Source organism: Salvelinus alpinus, chromosome 25, assembly GCF_045679555.1.
Source record: "Salvelinus alpinus chromosome 25, SLU_Salpinus.1, whole genome shotgun sequence".
Taxonomy (NCBI): Eukaryota; Metazoa; Chordata; class Actinopteri; order Salmoniformes; family Salmonidae; genus Salvelinus; species Salvelinus alpinus.
Window position 1 is genome coordinate 6,736,149 of NC_092110.1, and position 23,158 is coordinate 6,759,306.

Genomic DNA, 23,158 nt, shown 5'->3' on the forward strand with positions numbered 1-23,158 from the left:
CTGGGCCTCTGCTCCTATTGTGAAGAAAGGGGTAATTCCTCCCCGACCTGCCCTCTATCCACTAATAGGCGAGGAGGTGACAAGCCAGGGAATTATTCTGCTCCAACCCAGGTAGGATGCAAGATCTCCCCTCCTTTTCTGTCAACTCAACCAGTGTGTTTTCCCATTAAATTCCCTGAATACCCTAGCCCCTCACTCCCGTTAGCTTTGATTGATTCCGGAGCTGCCGGGAATCTTTTAGATGGTGCACTGGCCACTGCATTATGCATTCCTTTGGTTCCCCTACAGTCACCCATTGCGGGTTCTAGCTCTTGATAATCGTCCAATGGGGACAGGGCTCGTACATCACATCACTGTTCCCGTTTCTCTGCTGACCCATGACACTCATTTAGAGTGTCATGGTCTCATGGTCAACCAGGTCTCCCCTGGTTGAGTTGGCATAACCCTGTTATTTCCTGGTCCGAGGGGTGACTTCTAGGTTGGTCGCAGGAGTGTCAGGGGAGGTGTCTTGCGGTGTCTGTCAGCACCACTATGGTGGAAAGTTCAGACCACGCCCCTCAAGGGGATTTACTGGAGGAATACCAGGATCTGCACTGGGTTTTCTCTAAGACCCAGGCTACACACCTGCCTCCTCATCGCCCCTGGGACTGTGCCATTGACCTGCTGTCTGACGCAGCCCTCCCGAGAGGACACGTCTATCCCCTCTCCTATGCGGAGACCGAGGCCATGGAGACCTACGTACAGGAGAGCCTCCATCAGGGTTTTATCCGCCCCTCTGTCACCAGCCTCCTCGAGCTCGTTTTTTGTTAAAAAGAAAGATGGGGGACTGCACCCCTGCATTGATTATCGAACTCTGAATAAAGCCACCGTTAAGTTCAGCTATCCTTTACCCCTCATCCCAGCCATCATCGAACAAATGCATGGGGCGCAGTACTTCATGAAACTGGACTTGAGGAGCGCCTACAATCTGGTGCACATTCGTGCAGGCGACGAATGGAAAATGGCCTTTTCCATGACCACGGGCCATTACGAGTATCTCGTGATGCCTTTTGGCCTGTCTAATGCTACTTCAGTCTTCAAGGCCTTTATTAACGAAGTGTTTCAGGACATACTGGGACGGGGTGTAGTGGTTTATATAGACAACATTTTGGTCTATTCTGCTGACCACGCCCAGCATGTCTCGCTAGTCAGGTCTGTGCTGGGAAGCATATATATCAAACAAGAGAAGTGTTTGTTTTTCCAGCGGTCCGTGTCCTTTTTGGGCTACCTCATATCCACGGAGGGAGTGGAGATGGAGGAGCAACGCGTCAGTGCAGTCAGGTCAAGGCCCATCCCCAACTCCGTGAAAGCAGTCCAGCGATTCCTGGCGTTCGCCAACTATTTTGGAGGTTCATTCGGAGCTTCAGCATGGTGGTCGCACCTCTTACCTCCCTGCTGAGAGGAAGTCCCCAGCGGCTTCGTTGGATGGCGGAGAAGGAGTTCGAGACACTGAAGGCACGCTTCACCACTGCTCCCTTGCTGGCACATCCCGACCCCTCACTTCCCTTTATCGTCGAGGTGGATTCCTCCGAAGTAGGACTCGGGACAGTGCTGTTCCAGTGCACCGGAACCCCTCCAAAGCTGTGGCCCTGAGCCTTTTACTCCAAGCAGCTGAGCCCCGCCAAAAGGAACTACGACGTAGGGGACCGGGAACTCTTGGCGGTCAAGAAGGCTCTGAAGGCGTGGAAGCACTGGCTGGAGGGATCCAAACACCTTTTCCTGGTGTGGACAGACCACCGCAACCTGGAGTATAGGTGGGCTATATTCTTTGCCAGGTTCCAATTCACACTTTCTTATAGGCCAGGCTCGAAGAACATGAAGGCGGATGCCCTGTCTCGCCTCTATGATGCAGAGGAGAGGGAGGGAGAGGAGACCCCATCACCCCATCATCTTCGCTCCAGTGGTGTGGGATGTGGACGCCGATATACGGCAGGCCCTGCATACGGAACCCGCACTTGCACAGTGCCCGGAGAACCGTGCCAACGGGTGTGCTGGACCGCCTCCTTACCTGGGCGCACACGGTGCCTGTGTCGGGTCATCCTGGGATAGGCCGTACCATCGCCTGCCTGACTGAGAAATACTGGTGGCCCACCTTGGCGAGGGACATATGGGTTTACTTTTCTTCCTGCTCCATCTGTGCCCAGTCTAAGACACCCAGACACCTCCCTTATGGAAAGCTCTTTCCCCTGCCAGTTCCACAATGACCCTGATCTCACCTCTCGGTGGACTTTGTCACTGACCTTCCCCCCTCCCAGAGGAACACCACCATTTTCATCGTTGTGGACCGGTTTTCCAAAGCTTGTTGCCTCCCTCTGCCTGGGCTCCCGTTGGCCATGCAAACCGCGGCGGCTCTTTATAAGCACGTCTTCCGGTACTTCGGGATCCCGGAGGACATTGTGTCAGATCGTGGCCCTCAGTTCACCTCACGCGTATGGAAAGCATTCATGGAGCGCCTGGGGATCACGGTTAGTCTCACCTCCGGCTATCGCCCTCAAGCTAATGGGCAGGTGGAGAGGGTCAATCAGGAAGTTGCAGGTTCCTGATGTGTTACTGTCAGGACCGGTCGGGGGAGTCATATGCCACAAACCCCTGAGGTGCCTTATTGCTATTATAAACTGGTTACCAACGTAATTAGAACAGTAAAAATACATGTTTTGTCATACCCGTGGTACACGGTCTCATATACCACGGCTGTCAGCCAATCCGCATTCAGGGCTTAAACCACCCAGTTTATAATAGAATGTATGGAAGCCATATAACACTGGTGCATCATTCATGGTTGTGCCCTGCCTGGCAGTGAAAACACCCGTCCACTGATCCAGACAGGCCGATTGCTGCTGCGCTGTTCACAGTTATATGGCTGCATAAGAGTGGACTAGAACTAAGGTGAACCCAATATAATTTATATTTCACATTATAAAGTTGGTTTATATGCATTATAGTAGCCTATTTCACAAGTGGTGTTTTGCAATATCACTCATTTTATCAATTGATTTTTCAGTGATTAAAACCAATGGAATATTTAATCCATGCTTTATGAGCTCAGTAGACCTACTACTGTTTTTAACTCTCATCACTCTAAACATTTTCATTTAATTTGCGTCATTAACAAAATGTCTTCTGCAACAACTCAATATACTAAGTCAGTCCTTGCAATCAGTTCCATCTCGAATAATGGTTACATTATATTCTCTAGCCTCCCAGCAGCAAACCCAGCAGCATGTTGGTCATCGACAGTAAAATATCAATTGAGAACTGTGGCTTTCAGCTTCACTTACTGTATGTTGCCCGTAGACTATTAATGCTAATTTGTTGTTTTTGTCGTCATTCTAATAATTGTGTTCATTGTTACAGGTGGAGATTCAGTTTCAAAGAACCCGGTAACATCTTGCCTGAACTGATTTGGGGAAATGCTTCTCTATGCAAGCTTAAATATCCTACCCAGCTAACAACGGCTGGTCCCAAAATCGCCACCTTCTATTTGCAAATTAAGCCTACCCAGACATGGGTTGACCAAATTGGTCTCCTTCCTGCTAGTGTACAAGGTTAATTTGGCACCGGCGCATCCTTGGTTAGCACTCAGTTTTTAAATTTGACTCAAGTGCTCTTTCATGGTTGCTTATACATTTTTACATTATGGTCATGTGCTTCGACAATCTCAGTATTTTATTATATGTTAGACCGTTGGCGCTGAGCCACATTTTTGCTACGGATGCTTCCCATTCCTGTTCTTCTGGAGTATTTTCAGACTCAGTGGTCTGCAGTTCATCGCCCTTACATTACAGATAAAGGGTAACTCTATAGTTTGCCTCAACTCACGGGCCTAGCAACAGCATGTCGCACTAGGCGAATCACATTATTTCAGGCAACTTTTTTTGTCTCGTTGCTTTGTCTCGTGCCATCTTTGTCCGTTCATATTTTAATCGGCCCAATTCTTCTTAATCGCAACACAACGATTTTAATCAGAGTACTAAACTAACTGCTACTTCCTATTCTACAGCATATGTTCGCAGCCCTCAGACTAGGTGGTATCCCTCCGATGTTTTGGCGAGGCTGTCTTACTGCTTCTCCACGGTTTCCTTCTAAAGCGAGTTCACACCTCCTATTGCTTTTATTCCTTCACTTGATTTAGGTTTTTCTGATCTGGTCTTTTCACCCTAATCACTATAGCCTCCCTCTTAAACATTCTAAATTGGGTTCCTGGGGTACTGTCATAGTAGCTCGCTTTTACACTCCAGCCTGTTTGAAGCTTTATGCTAATAGATATTGACCCTCGACCCGCTCCCCGTTCTCTTTTTATCCCTCTTCAACCCGCATCCAAGTTCCTTTTTCTCCTTTCTCAAGTAATACAAAGGTGTCATCTTTCACCGCAATGCTACTGGTCACTCGTTCAGAACTGTATCTGCGACCACAGCAGCGACACTGGGTATAATTCCTCTTACTCTCCAGCTACTAGGTCGCTGGTCATGCTCTGCCTACGCCTCATATGTTAGGCCCAGCCAATCGGCCATCCTCTCTGCTCAATGGTCCTTTCACTTTTTTTTTATTTTCTTTTTTTTACAGTTTAAAATAATTTACTTTCTGTTTATCTTGTTTATGAGATACAGACAAGTTGTTTTGCATCATACTGTATCTTATTGCTTTTTTGTTGTTTTAGTTTTAATATAGTCTGTCAATATTTCATAACTTAACCATGTATTTTAAATACACATATCATAATAGAAGGTACACGTTTCAAACATAAATACTTACATTTGTTGGTTATTCGAAATAATCATTTAGATTATTAGATGGCAGACCAATACTAATAAGACAATTACCTTTCTATTTATTGATACTCATTTAGGGCTGTTTTTTTAATAATATATATTTTTTGTCTTTTTTGTAATCCCCTCTTCCCAAGGGGAAGAGACCCGGCATTTCTTACCCCTTTTTGATGGATGGGTAACTTCTATGAAGCTGGAAGTGTCTGGGAGCAGAGTAGGGTAGCCACTAGGGAGATGGGAGGCGACTAGAGTACAGGCCAGGTTTGGTGGGTCGTTATAATGAGCCTCCATTTGAGTGGACCAGTCCTGTGTCATCAGGGATGGAAGTGTCTTGTGGTGGCTCTTCACTGGCAGACTCGAAGCTGTCATCACTCTCCTCGTCACTCTTGCTCTCTGGTGTGCTGTCAGACTGGCTGTAGGACTGGCTGTTGCTCTTGGGTTTGTGTTTCTCCTCTTCACCGCTCTCTGCTCTCTTGTCCTCCTCTTTCTCAGATCTCTGCTGCTCATCTTATTTGGGGACGTGCTGTGGAATCTGGGACTCTTCGGGCTCATCTGCTGGCTGTGTTGGTTGTTGCGCTTTAGGTTCCGCTCCCCTTCCACTGTTCTTTGCTCTGTTGCTTTCACTCGTGCACTCTCTGGACTTGTGGCCGAACTCACTGCATTTCCAGCACTTGACAGTCTTGCAATCCTTCACCTGGTGGTCCATGGAATTACAGACATAGCATCAGGTGGTCTGTCCTGGGTAGAATATTCTGCTGCTGATGATCTCTACAGCTTCACCATCGGCTCCTTTCTTGGTCCAGAGCTTGTACCTCCTTAGGCCATACCATATCCCATTGTCTACTGGTTTCATGGCAGGCAGAAGAAGAGTGCAGTAGTGTTGCAGATACAGCTCTCTGTCATGGTCAGAAACTCTTCCTGTATTGTATTTAGGTGAGCGAACACCTGGGCCGATTGATTTGTGAGTTGCCCTTCGGGGCCCCGCTCCCATACCCTATAATTATGTATTTCTTTGTGACTAATTTGTATACAGGTAGACCAGAAAAGCCACATCCTTGATTGGTAGATGAATGGTAACCCTGATTAGAAGCACCTGCTGCTCATCTGTAGCTCTTTACAAATGCTGTTTTGAATTAAAATAAAAGTATACCCACGCACTGAAGAGTGCTGTAAAACCGAAACGTCCGTGTACTCTGTCCCTGATGCAGTGAAAATAATGAAACGCATTGAATAATGAAGTAAGCTTTATGCAACGTCTTTTTCAGTGTGAACCCATTACACCTCTTTGTTTGTCAGAAACTCTTCCTGTCCAGAACTTGACCGTTATAGTCTTCTCATCCACGTTAAATGGGGAATCCACTTCCCATCTCGATGCCAGCAGCCCTGCATAGGTCTACCTGCCATCACATCATCTGGCTCCGAGGATCTTCCCTCTGAGACGAGGCCATTCCACAAACTATTTAATAAAATGTCATATTGCATTCCATCTTTGTTGTTCATTCAGTTAGGCCTGTACTCGATCGAACTGCAGTTGTGATCCAGCTTAGGGTGGATTCTGAGGGGGAAATGGAAATAGTCAACCTGAGCTGAAAATCTGATGGGCCTTCAGTTTTTTCATTGGTCTGGATTTTTACCACCCATTGACATATTTAGGTAATATTAATATTAATTATCTTAATCAGGCTATTTTGTTTTGAGACAGTCACCCTTAATTTCTCCTTTCCAGGCAAAAAGAACAATGAAGCAATACGGAATCCCTAACTGTTATCCAGTATCATCACTTTAGTTTAAAGAGATGTATCCATTGTTAATAGTAGTTAGTACTTAAATAGTATCTTATATAGTATAGACTATCTTTCAGCACTCAATGTGTACTCCATTTAGACTATTGCCCTGTCCCCGTCCCCTTCCTACAAAATGTAACACTGTGAGATGATTTTAAGTATCCGATTTCATGATTATCAAATGGTACCTTGGCAAACAAGTCATTTCTTCATTCTCAAAGTCTTGACAAAACAAGGGCCTAATGCTTCAGGGAATGCTTGTATAATTTATTCTAAACCAAAGAAAAGGTTCTGTGGCAAAGAATAATAACAGCCGCTGCAAAAGCAAAAAATACAGTAACCAGGAACACATGTAATGAATGAGTATGAAACAAATTAAGCTTTATGGCAGGAGGTACCCCATTTAATTTTCTATCTCCAATTCATCTTCTCTTTCTTTATCGATATAATCTGATATGAGCAAGGTCAAGCCAAGCATAATATTCACAAAATAGAGAATTGCATGTTTTGACAGACAACTGTATTCATGAGGTATACAGAGAATGAATGAATTGATTTGGAAGGTTTTTATTTGATTCATTGCTGACAAGCTGTTATTAAATTCTTATGTTTGTAACGTGAGGCTGCCATGACATGAGATGAAAGCTCAAATGCATTTGAGTGTATGGTGGACAGCCGTTATGCAGCTATTACATGAAACCCCTGTATAATGGATAGAGTGTGTGTGATGTGCTGTGCGCCTCTAACTTTAATTTGTCTGAGGGGGAAAAGGTTCTCTAAACATCCAAGAGGGAAGTTTTCTGTTGCTTCTTTTGACGTATGGATGTGTTAAAAAGGCCTGCCGTTGTAAAAACATTTTCTTTGTCAGTCCAATATATTTTCTGTTCAATTACATTTTACATCATTTAGCAGACGCTCTTATCCAGAGCGACTTACAGTAGGGATTACGTACATTATTGTACTTTCTGTGTGCTGGTCCCCCGTGGGAAACGAACCCACGCGCCTGGTGTTACAAGCGCCAGGCTCTACCAACTGAGCCATTACAGGGTCTGGTACTCCCATGCAGTCTCACTGGGATGTCATCTGTAAAGATCAAAAATATGCAGCCCAGTTATTTAGCCAGGTTCTATATTTTATTTATCGTATATATATATAATGTGTGTGTGTGTGTGTGTGTGTGTGTGTGTGTGTGTGTGTGTGTGTGTGTGTGTGTGTGTGTGTGTGTGTGTGTGTGTGTGTGTGTGTGTGTGTGTGTGTGTGTGTGTGTGTGTGTGTGTGTGTGTGTGTGTGTATATATATAGTATATCATACATTTTTCTCAAACAAATCAAATATTCCTAACCAATTACCTAGCCATCTTCTACTTGTTGTCTGTAAAACAATATATTTGTATTCATAACATCGTACTAACATAGGCTACATTTTCCTCAAACAAATCAAATTCTCCTATATCATTCCAGAACTTAGTGTCTTACGTTAAAAACAAACATTTATACAAATCAAGTTTTATACACAAAATATCAAACAAATTCCATCCAATTGATATGAATGAAACAGATAAGAACAGAACAGACTGGACAAAAAGACAAACTAGAATGTTGTGTGGGCGAGCGGTTTGCTGATGTCAACGTTGTGAACAGAGTGCCCCATGCTCGCGGTGGGGTAATGGTATGGGACGGCATAAGCTACGAACAGCGAACACAATTGCATTTTATCAATGGCAATTTGAATATACATAGATACCATGACGAGTTCCTAAGGCCCATTGTGGGGCCCATTGTGAGGCCCATTATTTAAAAGTTATCTGTGACCAACAGATGCATATCTGTATCATGCCAAATCCATAGATTAGGGCCTAATGAATTTATTTAAATTGACTGATTTCCTTATGTGAACTGTCACTCAGTAAAATCTTTGACATTTTTTCCATGTGGACCAGGAGGTCTGGTGGACTGGACAGGTTTAATCAGCGAGGCTAGTCTGTCTGTCAGGTACTGGAAGACAAATGGGGGTGTTGTTCATAAGCATGCACATTTATGCCTGCGTGTCATAGAAACACGTGCATTAGTGCCACCTTGGTTCACTGCAAGGTGAACCTTAACTTCCTGCATTCCCAGATCACATTCGCCTCTTTGATTTAGTATTGTAATGGAGTCCACCATGTGGTGTCAAAACCATTTAAAGTTTATGAGCAAGTAATGGTGGTTTAGTTACCTTTTTGTTAGCTTGTTGGTTCATTTCATTACTAGGCCCTTCTGTGTGTTTGGTATGAGATTTCACATGTGCAGGGTGGACAGCTGGAAGACATATTTATACCTAATATCCTGTGAAAAAAAAGTGTATTACTCTACCAATCAGGCAAAAAGAGAACCCGGTTAGCTACATTTTAAAGGGGGAATATTGAATCTTCCAGTCCATAATAACCACACATATTCCCTTTCCCCTTCAAAATAATTCCAATAGTTCTTCAGGGTACAGTTGAAATCCCCAAACCGAGTGCGGTGTGGAGAAGATATCCAGATCTGCGACTCTGAGGTAAATGAGGGGAGAACAGAGACCACCCGTTAAGATCAGATAAGAGGAGAGTGTGTGGCAAGCCTGGCCCGAATCAGCATGGCACTGGAAATTACACTGATGTTTGCAGTGGGCGAGAGGAGAGGGGGGAGAATATGACGCTCCCCTTCGCACTCCTCTCTCTCCCCACCATAACCACACTGTTCCCAGTAATAGATTTCAGCAGGTTTTTTGCTCTCCTCGGAACTTGTTTATTATTGTTCCAAATGACAGAGTGCAGAGACGGGGGAGTGGGGGGGAGTGGGTGAGAAGGGGGGGGGGGGGGGGGGGGGCATTGAAAACAATCATCGTCAAACTCGAGTACGCCGACTGTCGCTTCGTCTGTAGAGGCGCCTGCCTGGGGAGTGGTGGTGCAGCTCCAGAGATCTACTGTGTCTTAAACGCCACATTTCCCAAAGCCGCCCGCCACCCGTCCGTTCAGCGTCTTCAGCCCTGTTGCCATGGCGCAGTATGCTGAGTGCAGTTTTACCTTGGTTCAAACCAGCCAGGATGTTAAGAGTAGGTTTGATTATTTGTGACAAGCGGTGAGAAAGAGAGGTCTATGTATGTCCAATGATTGTGGTCGAAAACCACAAATCGCTGGCCTCATTCTCTTTCACTGACCACGTATATGTACTTTACACTGCTGTCACACCTTTAGGATCAGTTCTCCTCATCCATAATCTGCATGTTTACCATTATGAGTTGAACACCACTAACTATCCCTGGACCTGTTGTTAGCGAAATGTCTTAATCTACACCTCTATACACCTTCCCAGCAGGCCAATAAAGCCTCTCATCCTCTCAACACCCTTCTCCAGCTGCGAACCAATGGCCAAGATCGGTTTAGTGCTAAAATAAGTTTGTTCCCCAGCTCCTTCTATTGTCAGATGAATTACCCAGGCTCTTTATCCTTTTCTAATTGATAGTAGATTAGATTAGTGATTTGGAAACTCCATAGGGATTAGGTCCATAGAGGGCCCTGAGGGTTTTACTGGGTAGACAGGATTATCATTGGTCTCTATTGCTGCTTGGGTTTTCCTGACTAACTGTTGGCCCAAACTCAAGCGAAACTATTTGAACGCATGGACTAATAATATTGGGTCTACTGTTGTTTGTGCTATGTCTCTGTGGCGTCTTATCTTGATCTGAAGGTTGCAATCTGCATTAGGTATTAAACGTCAGCATCAACGGTCTAAATCTAATTTTAATACAGTTATCTACTTGTCAAACAGTCCAACAATAGTGTAGGAAGAAAATAATAAGCACTAACCCCCATGTTCGGAACCTAGTTTAAAGGAATTATGTCTCTTTTACTCAGCGCTAGCGTGCTAGTAACAAACTAATATAACTTGGACTAATTTATTTGTGGAATCGAAATGCAACCTAAAATGCTGACTTTTAATTTTCAAAATAGCATCACTCCACTCTCTGCCATAATGTACTAGATGAGGTCTCTTTAGCAAAATACTCGAAACATTATCCTCATGTCCCCCTGCCTAGCCCTATAACCTGGCTGGGCCGAGTGGTTGAATTTCACTGCTGAATGTATAGAAATTAATCAGGATTGATATGGGGATATTTCATTCCTTCCTATCAGTGCAGAGGAAATGAAACCAAATTTGAGTTCAAAACTCAAACCCTCTAGAAATTGCTGCTTGAATCAGGGGACTGCCAATGGCTATTCTTTCTCTGGCAAGATATAGGCCAATTAGTCACACAAATACCTCCCTGGTCCCTGATCCCCCTTTCAGAAACACTGTAGAGTCCTGATCTGACTGGATATCTATTCCATCTCATAGAGATGGTCCCTGCTGCTGCGGCAGGTGCAGAGAAATCTACAGCAGCTGACCCACAGGGAGTAACAATACGGTGCCAATTGGCACCCCATTCCCTAGATAGTCCTATGGGCTCTAATCAAAAGTCGTGCACTATATAGAAAATAGGGTGCCATTTGGGGTGGAATCATACTGTCTGTAGGAATATGTCAAGCCTGTACTGTATATCTGATTCGGACCATTTTAGTGGAAAAGGGTGAGGCTTTTAGATCCAATCTTTACCTGTAGGGAACTTGTTACAGTATACATCATGTTTACTATGACTAATCTTAGTGTGAGTAGGTATCTGATATTTGTATAACACGTGTCTCTTGATTTCTGATTTGAAAAGGTTGTCCCATCCTTACATGAAAAGACACGTCACGTGATCATAAAATAGGACTTTCTAAACTTCTTCCTTCCTGGAAAAAACACAAGTCCCCCATTACACTCTACATTAACCACAATGCACCACAGCATTATAAACATACGGCTATAACTACAAAATGCAGTTGTTCTTATTGAATTACCCAACTGGAGATCAAATCTAGAGCATTTTCGTGCCAATAACAACATACCGAGAGTGGTCTAATTTGATAGGTTCTACTATGGGTTGACTAAAGGTTTAAAGCATTACCATGCATTGTTTATTACGACAGTTATGCTTGCCATAATTGAATGTTCCGTTTATTTTAGGCATGAACTGACTTTATCAAGTAAATATGGTGAGCGAGTTCCATCCATTAGAAGGAAACAGTTGATTGATAAGATAATGGCAAACGTCCATACACTGAACAAGAGTAAATGAGTACATATCCCCAGCACTGTAGTTTCTGATGCTTTTTCATGTCAGGAACAACATTTGTCTTACTGATTATAAGACATCACATTGATTATTTCAATGATTTCAAAACAAGTCAATTTTACACAGATCTCTTTCAGTGAAAGGCTTCGCCCTCTCTGAGTGTGGTTTTGAGAAAGAGGGGGAAATACGCAACTTGACTCCCTAAAACTTGGGGGAGACCGAAGGGCTTAATCTCTTATGACCTTTCAATGCGCCAGAGGCCAAATCATTGACAGTTTAGAGCTATGGGGAATGTTAATATGTATTTCCAGGATTATTAAATTATGTATGTGATCAACTTCCCTAAGAATGTACAGTAGGTTATTAGCGGGAGAGGGGTTTCTAAGCAAATCCATCCCTTAGCTCCACACTCCAGTTACGTCTAATGATGGTCATTATTACATAGCTTAACTGTAATTCTGGATTGATTCTCAGGCTCCCGAATAACCCGTCTCGCTGGCACGCTGCATCGCTGGACCCCGCGGCTCAACAAAAGGCATGTTGAGCCGAGCTTGTGTAGCATACACAGGCCAGGCGCGTTGTGGCCCCAGAGCCTCGGAGAAGGGAAAGGAGAGGAGAGAGAAGGGGAGAGTAGAGGAGAAAGGAGAGAAGAAGAGAGGAGAAAGGAGGGAAGGGGAGAGGAGAGTAGAGAAGAGGAGAGAAGAAAGGAGAGGAGAGGAGAGGAGAAAGGAGAGAAGAAAAGAGAGGAGAGAGAAGATGAGAGTAGAGGAGCAGAGAAAGAAGAGAAGAGGAGAGAAGAGGAGAGGAGAGAAAAGAGGAGAAAGGAGAGAGGAGAGAGGAGGAGAGTAGAGTAGAGGAGAAAGGAGAGAAGAGTAGAGTGGAGAGGAGAAAGGAGGGAAGAGGAGCGATAAGAGGAGAGAGAAGGGGAGAGGAGAGGAGAAAGTAGAGAGGAGGAGAGGAGAGAGAAGAAGAGAGGAGAGGAGATAGGAGAGGAGAGAGAATAGGAGGAAGAAGAGGAGAGAGAAGGGGATTAAGGAAAGGAGAGGAGAAAGGAGAGGAGAGAAAAGAAAAGGAGAAAGGAGGGAAGAGCAGAGAGAAGAGGAGAGGAGAAAGGAGAGAAGAGGAGAGGAGAGAGAAGATGAGAGAATAGAGTAGAGGAGCATTGAAAGAAGAGAAGAGGAGAGAAGAGGAGAAAGGAGAGAGGAGGAGAGTAGAGGAGAAAGGAGAGGAGAAAGGAGGGAAGAGGAGCGAGAAGAGGAGAGAGAAGAGGAGAGGAGAGAGAAGAAGAGAGGAGATAGGAAAGGAGAGGAGAGAGAATAGGAGGAAGAAGAGGAGAGGAGAGAAGAGGATTAAGGAAAGGAGAGGAGAAAGGAGAGGAGAGAAAAGGAGAAAGGAGGGAAGAGCGGAGCGACGTGGAATGGAGTGGAGTGGCTGGCAGTAGCAGGCAGCAAGAGCCTCTGTGCTGTGGGTGTTTCAGAAGGGTTAATACTGCAAGGCCATATAAAGACCGGATTAAGGCCCAGGCTTACACAACCAGGAAGAAAATTGAATGTTTGTAAGAAAATATGCGGCTAATTCCGTTCTGTCATCGGTGGATATTAAAGATTATTAGCTGGCACGTCAAATTATTTGTAAATCACAAAGGCTGCCCTGTTGAAATTATCTTCTAATTTCCAGAGGCTAGAAGTGACTGAGGACTTGAGTGGGGTATCGTCTTATAGAAAGAGCTCAAAGTTTTTATGAATTTGTATCCCTTTATTGAAGAAAATAAAGAAATTAAACATGATTTGTTTCTTTCCTTCCTTTTAACTTGATTTCTTTATGACTTTTTAAAATGAAATTCTTGAAGATTTTACTATTTATTATGTGACACACACACACACACACTTTCTCTATCCTCCCAATGCCACCACTGGAGATGACAAACAAATAGTTAATTGTAAGGATCTTTGGCACCTGTACTGGATTAATGGAGACCACCACCAGTAACAGACAGAGCTAAGCTGAAAGATTGAGTTACGAGAGCCGAGGAGGAGACTGACCAACCAACTCAGCCCAGGTGCTCAGCTCAGGGTAATACCCCCCAGATCACAACAATATGGTTCTGTTTTAGAACTCTCTCTGTCTTTATGCTTTCTTTTCCTCCCTCTCCTCGTCCTAAGCCAGAGGACTTGGTGTAGTGCCACTACGGTACATGGGGCTAACCTGAGGGTGGCTGTCTCGGCCTGGTTGTCTGTACTTTCTGTCTATACTGTAGTCCAGGTCTGGTCTCACTAACTAGCCCTGACACAAGGAGACGAAGACAAAGGCTGTGCCACAAATGCCTCCCTATTACCTCCTATCCACTGATTGGTGGAGGATTCATGTGCTGTATTTCTTCAGCTCTTCAAATCTTTCTCTGCTCTGTCACTCCCTCTCTCTGTCTCTCTGTCTCTCTCTCTCTGTGTGTATGTGTGCATGTGTGTGATACTTTGCCCCTCTGGGCTGATCAGTGTTTTGAGGGGTGTCTTGCTAGTAGACACTGCTGTGAGCCCTCTAGCCCCCTCCTATGGCAGACAGACATGCCTCTTGTACATCTGTCTCTGTCACGGTCCATGGTGTTAATAGACAAACTGAACCACAAGCAACCCTGCACACAATCACAACACCAAAGATGAAACTTGTCATAACTTCATATTCCATTTAGAAAAACGCATACCCAACTGTATTACATATATCTATTCAAATTATTCAAATACGTATTAATAAAAAATGAAAACATAATTGCAGTCATGGGTGTTCTCATTGAAATGATTGTGCAGGACATTTCCGAGTAGAAACGTAAAGGAATATCTGTGTTTAATTTAAGTAAAAAAAAAAAAAATGATCCCAATAGATGTAAATGGCAATCAGATGTGGCCATGTGAAAATCAAAGTGCCGCATGTATTTCAGTCTGACGTTAAGGTGGTGGGGTTAAAGTTCTAATATGCTATATTCAACCCATCCGTGTCATATCCGTTCGCTGCAGACTGTTTTGATAGAATAATTCTAGGTTCCATTATGATTCTGCCATGGTTTCTAGAACTGCTTTGAAATTCTTGCAATTCTGAAGCATGTTAAGTAGCACCTTTCTGCCCGGGCGGCCAGGGCGACCAGGCGCAGCTGAAAGGAGAGGAGGTGGGGAGGGCAGCACATTGGTTTTCACCCCCCTGCTCCCTGCTGCAAAGTGTAGCCTAAATGCGTTTCTGATTCCTGACGTGACACATGGCTTGCATCCCAAATGGCACCCTATTTAGTGCACTACCTTTGACCAGGGCCCATATGGCTCTGGTCAAAATTAGTTCACTGTTTTGGGAGTAGGATGCCATTTGGGACTCAGCTATGGTCAAATGACAGGCGGGCAGGCAGGGCTCTAGCCTTGTGTGCTTTGCACTCCAGTCTTAGTGCTAGCATCACACCACATAGAGCTGCTTTTAATCACTAATTACCATGATTGGCTGCTGGATTCACACAATAATGAATGATTGATAACATCTGAAATAAAGAGCGGACCAATTCTGGCTCCTGACAGGCTCTTTGGGGAAATTTGATGTTAGTAGTGACTGAAACCGTTTAAGTCGAAAATGACTGCTGGACACAGGATGGAGGGGCTTTCGGCTCAATACGTGTCTACACTGGCATTTTGAAGATGGACAGGCGGGAGGGACTCTCTCTTCGCAACGCCCCCGCTCTTTAATGTCTACGGGCCTATAGGCCAACATGTTCATACAGGGCACTTTTGTACTCAGCATCTGAATTCCTCAATCCACCACAAAATGGATGCTGCTCAGATGCCTCCGTGTATTACTGGATCGGATGGAACATTGTATCAGATGGATTGAAATCAGGGCAGCTCTTAGTATTCTATCTATATAGCTATTCCAAACAATGAGAATGAATGTAATTTACATTTGACAATCACTACTAGGGACTTATTTAACTTACACTAGATTACTATTAGTTATTTGGTGTCTGATTAACTGTGACATGCTCCTCACAAAGCATCATAGGCTCTGTTGTTTTGAATATAAGCCTACAGATTGATACAATATTGTATTCATTTGATAGAGATCATTCAAAACAACAGAGCCTATGATGCTTTGTGAGGAGCATGTCACAGTTAATCAGACACCAAATAACTAATAGTAATCTAGTGTAAGTTAAATCTGTGTCAAATCAATATAATATTGTATCAATCTGTAGGCTTGTCAATTGAACGGAAATTGCATCGATAACGTGTCAGTGCCAGTCCTTTTACAGTAGCCTGCAGGGCTTTTACACTACAAGACATTAAGGTTATTACGTTTCTGGCTTAGTTGAATTCCATGTGTGAGGAACATGCTTGTGGACAATAACTACATTTTGTGACAGGGGGAACGTATGATGTTTGTGGCATATATTACATCTGCGCAGGCCGGGTTGCAGCACTTGTGGTTTGTTCAATTCCCAGACGCTTTCGGGGTGTCCTTGAACTGTTGCTCGACTCTCACATACACATGGGTTTCATCGCCGGTGACGCTGAACGCAGCCCTCTGTGATCCAACAAAAGGCACACTGTAACACTGTAAAGCGGGCACCCTGCACATGACAGCTCTGACATGTATAATAAATATGGATTTCTCCACGGCTGTATGTGAAATGATACATGTGATTTAGAGAGATATTTCTTAATCCTGTGCCCAGGCTGGCCTGTGGCTGTGGCCCTTGCATCCAAATACAGGACATAATCACACACACACACTATCTGGCACCGCACACACTGTGTATGACTCTGTCTGTGTGTGTGTAAAAACCCTAATTGCTCCTGTAAGTCGCTCTGGATAAGAGCGATAAATGACTAGAAATGCAATTGGAAGTGTGTATGCATCTAGATCTCCACAGACACTCATCCACTCACACTCCACTGTGGACATACACAGGACACACTCCAACACACACAGTCAGACAGACACAGACACACTCCCCCTATCGGATCCACATCTGGGACAATAGACAGTCGTCTAAGTTGTCTCCACACAATGAATCCAATCAGACCAGTTCACATTTAGCGTTGAGTCTGGCACCGCACACCTGGCTGTGTATGGCTCTGTGTATGTATGCGTCTAGCACTTTGCGCACACACACACACACACACACACACACACACACACACACACACACACACACACACACACACACACACACACACACACACACACACACACACACACACACACACACACACACACACACACACACACACACACACACACACACACACACACACACACACACACACGGATTATCTGATTATCAGAGTCAATGTTGATGCATCAGTCCCACAGTGCTATGTGCTCTGCCTGTTTATTTGACCAAAGTCTTGACTTAGAACATCAGGGCTTGGATTGTCAAGGAGTACTGGTAGGCCCATTCCAGGTGCCACTCAAACACTTCCAGGTGCATGTATGAATTTTCTTTTCCACTGTGTATTTCAGGATTGTTTTATATAGTGGTTCGGTGTAATATGTAGAAGACTTTTTTAAAACACTATTTTTTCACAACAATATTTCTATCTATTTTTTCCTAATAGATGGTTGTCCATATACTGTGGCATGTCAACCAGCCACTATAGTGACACATGTGCTCTTAAAATGCTCTTAATACATGATTCATAGGCCCACTCAAATGCTGAGAGCCTCGCCTTTCACTGCGTTTTATTTATCCCAGCTTGAATGTGGTTGCATTACAAAGTCCCTTTTTGATTTGCTGTATTTAAACAGGTTTTAGAGATCAGGCCCCTGATATATAAAGATGCCGGCAAAGAGGGGCTCCCATTGTACATGCCTGTCTGTGCTGTCCACGGGGCCACCATTTACCACAGTGATTGACGCCATCTATTCAGATAGTAAGTGGTGCCTTCATACCTCTTTCGCGGCTTTTCATTTCAAATGGCCGTTTCGTTTTAGCAATCCTTTTGACTCCCTCCTTTCACTGCCACTTGGAAGTTGAAATGTATAAAAAGAGAGAAAATAATAACGGTATATGCCCGTTTTTTTCCTTGCTTTGAATTACAGTGACTGCAAAGCAGAGCCTAAAGTGCAAGTGCCTTTTCATAACGCATAAAAGGCTGAAATGTTTACATATCAAAAGGCTACAGGCCAATTTCCGTCAGAATGATACATGAAGTTAAGCAGTAGGCTAGACCTACAAAACAATTAATTTCAACCCTAGTCGTTGGAGAAAAATTCAAAGACCTATGATCTTTTTGCATTTTCTTTCGCGTAAAATAAGTTAGGCGACATTTTAACAAGCCATTACGATGGCTGCAATACATAATTCACCATGTAGCCTAAAGTTGCTTGAAAATAGGAAAATATTCATCCTACAAATGGAACCATCTTTGTCAATTATGTTGCATCTTCTTTATACACATAGCCTACATGCAAGTTATTTATTCGACAAAACACTATTCTTACCTCGGAATGATAGTCCGAAGCTCATACCGTTAAAATAAGATAATTAAGTGGGATAATTGAACTTCCATTCCTCTGAGAACTTTGACGTCAAAAAATCTTTGCCCCTACATGGAAATATACTTTTTTAGATGTTTTGTTTTACAGAATTGTTTTGTGATCATTTTTGGATGGTACACGGTTAGACTAAGCTATTTGATCAAGAACTGCTATTTTTCGTATTGTTATCTTCGACTGAATGTTTAGGCAGGAAAACCATGCCATGATCGTCTCGTTCACGTACAATAAAATATGAACGTGGTTGTAATTCGTCCCAAGTGTGATGCCTAAAATCATATGTCCATGAAGTAATATTAGTCTGCACATTTTAAGACTGTGCTTCTTTCAACTCCAATCAACCTTAAACATAATTTGTGCGTGTACATAACACAATTTGTGCAATAGCATAAACATCCGGTATCAATATATATATATATATTGCAGATGTGTTCATCAATTAGGCTAATTGATATGAGCAAATCAACATAAACGGCCTATGCCTGTTTTTAACCTGAAATGTAAATTATACTCATGTTTAGGGATTTTCATTTGTTTTATTGTTTGTATTTTGTAAAAATCTCATTGGTAGGCATATTGCTTAAACTGATTTATATGAAGTCTTACACATTCCATCAAATCTAATGAACAATACAATACATTGAACTAAGATAAGAGGTTTATGTGATATTTAATTTAACCTGGTCCGTTTAATTTAACCTAAATGATTTTAGCATTTGTCTATATAGGCGTCTACATTGTCTGTACAATGTTCATTATTATATTTATATTCTAGGTGAATCGTGTCCGCACCACTCCTAAGTCCTAAATCTATCAACAACAAAAATCACTGATAGTTTGAATGCAATCAACATTCTCCTGAATGTAAAACCCGTTTTATAACCGAAGTGGATAACCCAGGGACTCAGAATAGACGTTCCAGCTCCTCAGTCCATTCTCACTAAATGAAATATGCGCTCTGAAGTAACATTCGCCTCATTTCCACCGTTGCATTTCATTTGATTAGGCGTGTAATTGTAATAAGTTTTCTCTAACGCTGAGAATAGAAGCGATAATGGCCGTTATCTTATCACAGCGAGAGTAATATGTTCATGGAACGAGTAGTTAGTGGAGGTGTTTAAAGTTAATACGCACGATTTCCTACCCATCGAGATAGCCCCGCTGATAGAGTAAACAGAGATAATCTCTTCACGACTATCTCCCGTGGTGAGCTCTGTGATGGTCGTGTCAGACCGACTGTTTCCCAAATAACATGCAGCAACACAGACTGAGATCCGGAGCCTCATACGCAATGGAATATATTTGATTAAATGTTATAGGCCTATATTTGTATTTTTATTCATTGTGTGTAGAATGGAAGGGAGGGATCTATATTATGGTGTTATTTGGGGTGGTTATTTTGGGTTTTGGTGACAGAAAAGGTAGACCCTTGAGACGTGTGGATGTTGTCAAACTTGGGCCTGTTAATAAAATGAAAAAGATGATTAGAGTCACACACACACACGTGCACACACAAACACACACAACGTTAATGATTTCACAGGGAATACGTTTACCAATCCTTTTGCGGACAATGAAATTAACCTGATTAGCTTACCTTGTAGCCTACAATTAACTCTCAAGGCTGACATAGCACTGAGTTGGGTGGTTTGTTTCAAAAGTCTGCAAATAGTACGCATTAACTTAATTGAATTAATTCTCAATACACATATCTGTGCCTTTCACACCGTTGTGAGGTAAACTTAAAATCAGCCAATCTCTGCTTTCGGTTTGTCATCCGCTCCTCCAGCACAGGCGCAACTGGTCGGTGACGTCAGCCGAGCATATAATCGGGCTGGAGTTCAAGTGGACCACGAAAACAAGTTAGTGAAGCCTCAGTCTGAACGCATCCACCGGAGTCGGTCCAACGCGAGAGAAACACGCCAAAGTCAACAAACTCGATGTTATGACCCATATTTAGGAACTTTTTACGGACTTTCTCCCGACTTACACCGAATTTAGGACTTTTAAAAAGCAACGCATTTTATCTCCCTTTTCACGTATCGGTGATGCCCGCTGGTATGTTCAGCATCGACAGTATCCTGGCCGGGAGACCCACTTGCAAGGACTCGGTGCTCCTCCATCGGAATCCCCCAGTGGTGTTCTCTAACCTCACGGATTCCATCTACACTGCTACCGATTACAATGGACTCTACTCGCACGCAACTGGACCTTCTCCCCCGGGGATGCAGGCGGTGAACGGGACTAGAATAGGATATAATAACTATTATTACGGACAACTGCATTTGCAGGGCCCCAATGGCCCTGCGTGCTGCGGCGCTATCCCGACCCTCGGCTCGCAACAGTGCCCATGCATTCCAACAGGTAGGTTACCCCTTTTAAAATGTAAAAACGCTGCATGTTCCTTTGGTGATGGACAATATAACGCTGTCGGTAATGCCACTTAAAAGTTAAAACGTTATGTTTATAGGGGATGGTAGATATATTGTAGATTGGTTGGTGTGACAACTTAAGAAATGCGCCCATTGCACAACATTACAAAGACAGTCATTTTGGTGCCTATAGAGCCTATCTAAGAAGCATATCTGTGGTATAGCCTACTCTAATTCAGTTGAACTTTTACGTATTAACTGAAATAGTTTGTATACTAAACTTTGTGTAGGTGGGAACATGGGATGAGTAGGCTATGTCATACATGTGTAAAAGTGTTGTTTTTGGGTTAGTGCTGAGTTGTTTTTTCGTTTGGATAATTTGTGATTTTGTCTGTAGGCCCATTGGGTGTGGTGCGAAATTAATTGCCTCATTGAGGAATTTTCTCCCTAATGTAATCTAATCTTTATTTATTTCTTCATGCAGGTTATGACAGCACGGGCTCGGTGCTCATCTCTCCCGTCCCGCACCAGATGATGTCCTATATGAACGTGGGCACCTTGTCTCGGACCGAGCTCCAGCTCTTGAACCAGCTCCACTGCCGACGTAAGCGGAGACACCGGACCATCTTCACCGACGAGCAGCTTGAGGCTCTGGAAACCCTTTTTCAGGAGACCAAGTACCCTGACGTCGGCACACGGGAACAGCTCGCGCGGAAAGTGCATCTACGGGAGGAGAAGGTCGAGGTGAGTGCATGCACCGGCCAGTGTTGCTGGCGCTCCATCTCCCTATACACATTAGTCTGCGATAATTTTCAGAATATCTGTGAATAATCTCTCCATTATTTAATAAAACAAATATGGGTATCAACACAGAACGTTCGTTGCACCTTGTAACAAATTACGCTCATAGGCCTACGTGAAAGGACACATTCTATCCAAGCGTTATACGCACATAGTAATAGCAATCGTTCACGTCTTTCTAGTGCCAAAAATATATTCGATTAAGCCCAAATTACCTTACAATTACTCTACAACACGGTCTAACAAATATTTCATACAAATTACAAATATTGTATCTTTTATTTTCGCATAGGTGTGGTTCAAAAACAGACGAGCGAAATGGAGAAGGCAGAAAAGGTCGTCCTCGGAAGAATCTGAAAACTCACAGAAATGGAACAAATCGACGAAAATACCCACAGAAAAAACAGAGGAAAGCAAAAGTGACGTGGATTCTGACAGCTGATGTTGGTCTAACGCAAAACGAGAAAAGACCGTTGGTTGCATATATGCGCAAATCTTGCACATCCACACCAATACATACAAGATTTTGACTTTTTGTACATAGTGTAAATGTCATGTGGACTGAAGTAATGAAATGTGTTGCCATGATGTTGCACAGTTGTATAGTAAATATTACTTTTATTATTGCTATGGGGTAGGCTATTTATATTTAATTTAAAGTTTAATGTTATGCATACCATCTCGAAGATGTGGTGTGCAAGGAGCCTGGACCAATTTTCTGGCGTGTCTCAATACTTTGCGATCTGACATGACATCTCATATGGATATTACTAAATGTTATAAATCTGATATTGTTTTATTATACTTGCGTGGTCTATTCATCATCACGATTTACTGCAAAGAATATTCTGAAACTACATCAATGGGAGAATATATTTTAGAGCTTACTAGACGGGGGTAACCTTTATAAGATAAATGGACGGAAGTATATTTGTCAACTCTTTACTATACCTACAGGTGTGTTTGGGGATTTGACTGAAACGTTTTGTCTATATGTTGCAATTAACGATAATTACAGTAAGAATGAATATACATTAAATCATATCTGAATCATCTCTATTTCGTTTGTCTCTTTTCAATGAATGTCTTTTTATATTTATAATAATATTATCTAGTCGTTTTAGAAATTACAATGCTATTGATTTACATTAGGCTAAAGTTGGTTGTTTCCCAGATGCAAGTCAATTGAAAAACAGACGCACTGCAAAAGACACCCTTTTGCGTGGAAATAATGCTTGCATAGTAATGGGTTATTTCACGGAGAAGTCATAAATGGTACAGTTAATATGGAGCTTCTAGTCTTCTTATAACATTTACTAGAATGTGTCGTTTTGGTAGAAAACACATTCAATTATTTTCGATCCATGCGCATAAATGAAACCTTGGATCTGGCAAAATATACCCTGAGAAAATATATATTTTTGAATACTAAAACTGTTCACGAGGTGTTTTTGTCCCCTTTAATTAAACGTATCAAAAATGATTATCAAAAGCACACATTATTTCGTTTACAACAGCAAAGATGAATCTATCACCAACATACTCAAAACAACAGGTGTGTCATCAAAACAATATTCATAACATAACATATGTTTCTTTTGTTGCCTTTTTCATGAATTTGACAAACCAACACTTGTCTTTGTAGCCTAATGATAACGGTAGTTATGTTCCAGTGGACTACACCACCAATTGA

At 42.9% G+C, this 23,158-nt stretch overlaps 1 protein-coding gene across 1 annotated transcript; it reads left to right on the top strand.

Moving 5' to 3' along the window:
- The first annotated feature begins 20,144 nt into the window (after positions 1-20,144).
- On the top strand, positions 20,145-22,520 carry LOC139553266 (homeobox protein goosecoid). Its single transcript, XM_071365409.1, has 3 exons — positions 20,145-20,656; positions 21,149-21,408; positions 21,758-22,520. The coding sequence occupies exons 1-3, from the start codon at positions 20,341-20,343 to the stop codon at positions 21,905-21,907; spliced, it is 726 nt and encodes a 241-aa protein (XP_071221510.1). The 5' UTR covers positions 20,145-20,340; the 3' UTR covers positions 21,908-22,520.
- Positions 22,521-23,158: the final 638 nt, after the last annotated feature.

What these genes read in the sequence shown, in the direction of transcription:
- LOC139553266 (XM_071365409.1), top strand. Translation starts at nt 20,341, where the DNA reads ATGCCCGCTGGTATGTTCAGCATCGACAGTATCCTGGCCGGGAGACCC. An exon ending in GTGCCCATGCATTCCAACAG is followed by an intron (nt 20,657 to 21,148) that starts GTAGGTTACCCC and finishes TTCTTCATGCAG; the next exon opens with GTTATGACAGCACGGGCTCG. An exon ending in TACGGGAGGAGAAGGTCGAG is followed by an intron (nt 21,409 to 21,757) that starts GTGAGTGCATGC and finishes ATTTTCGCATAG; the next exon opens with GTGTGGTTCAAAAACAGACG.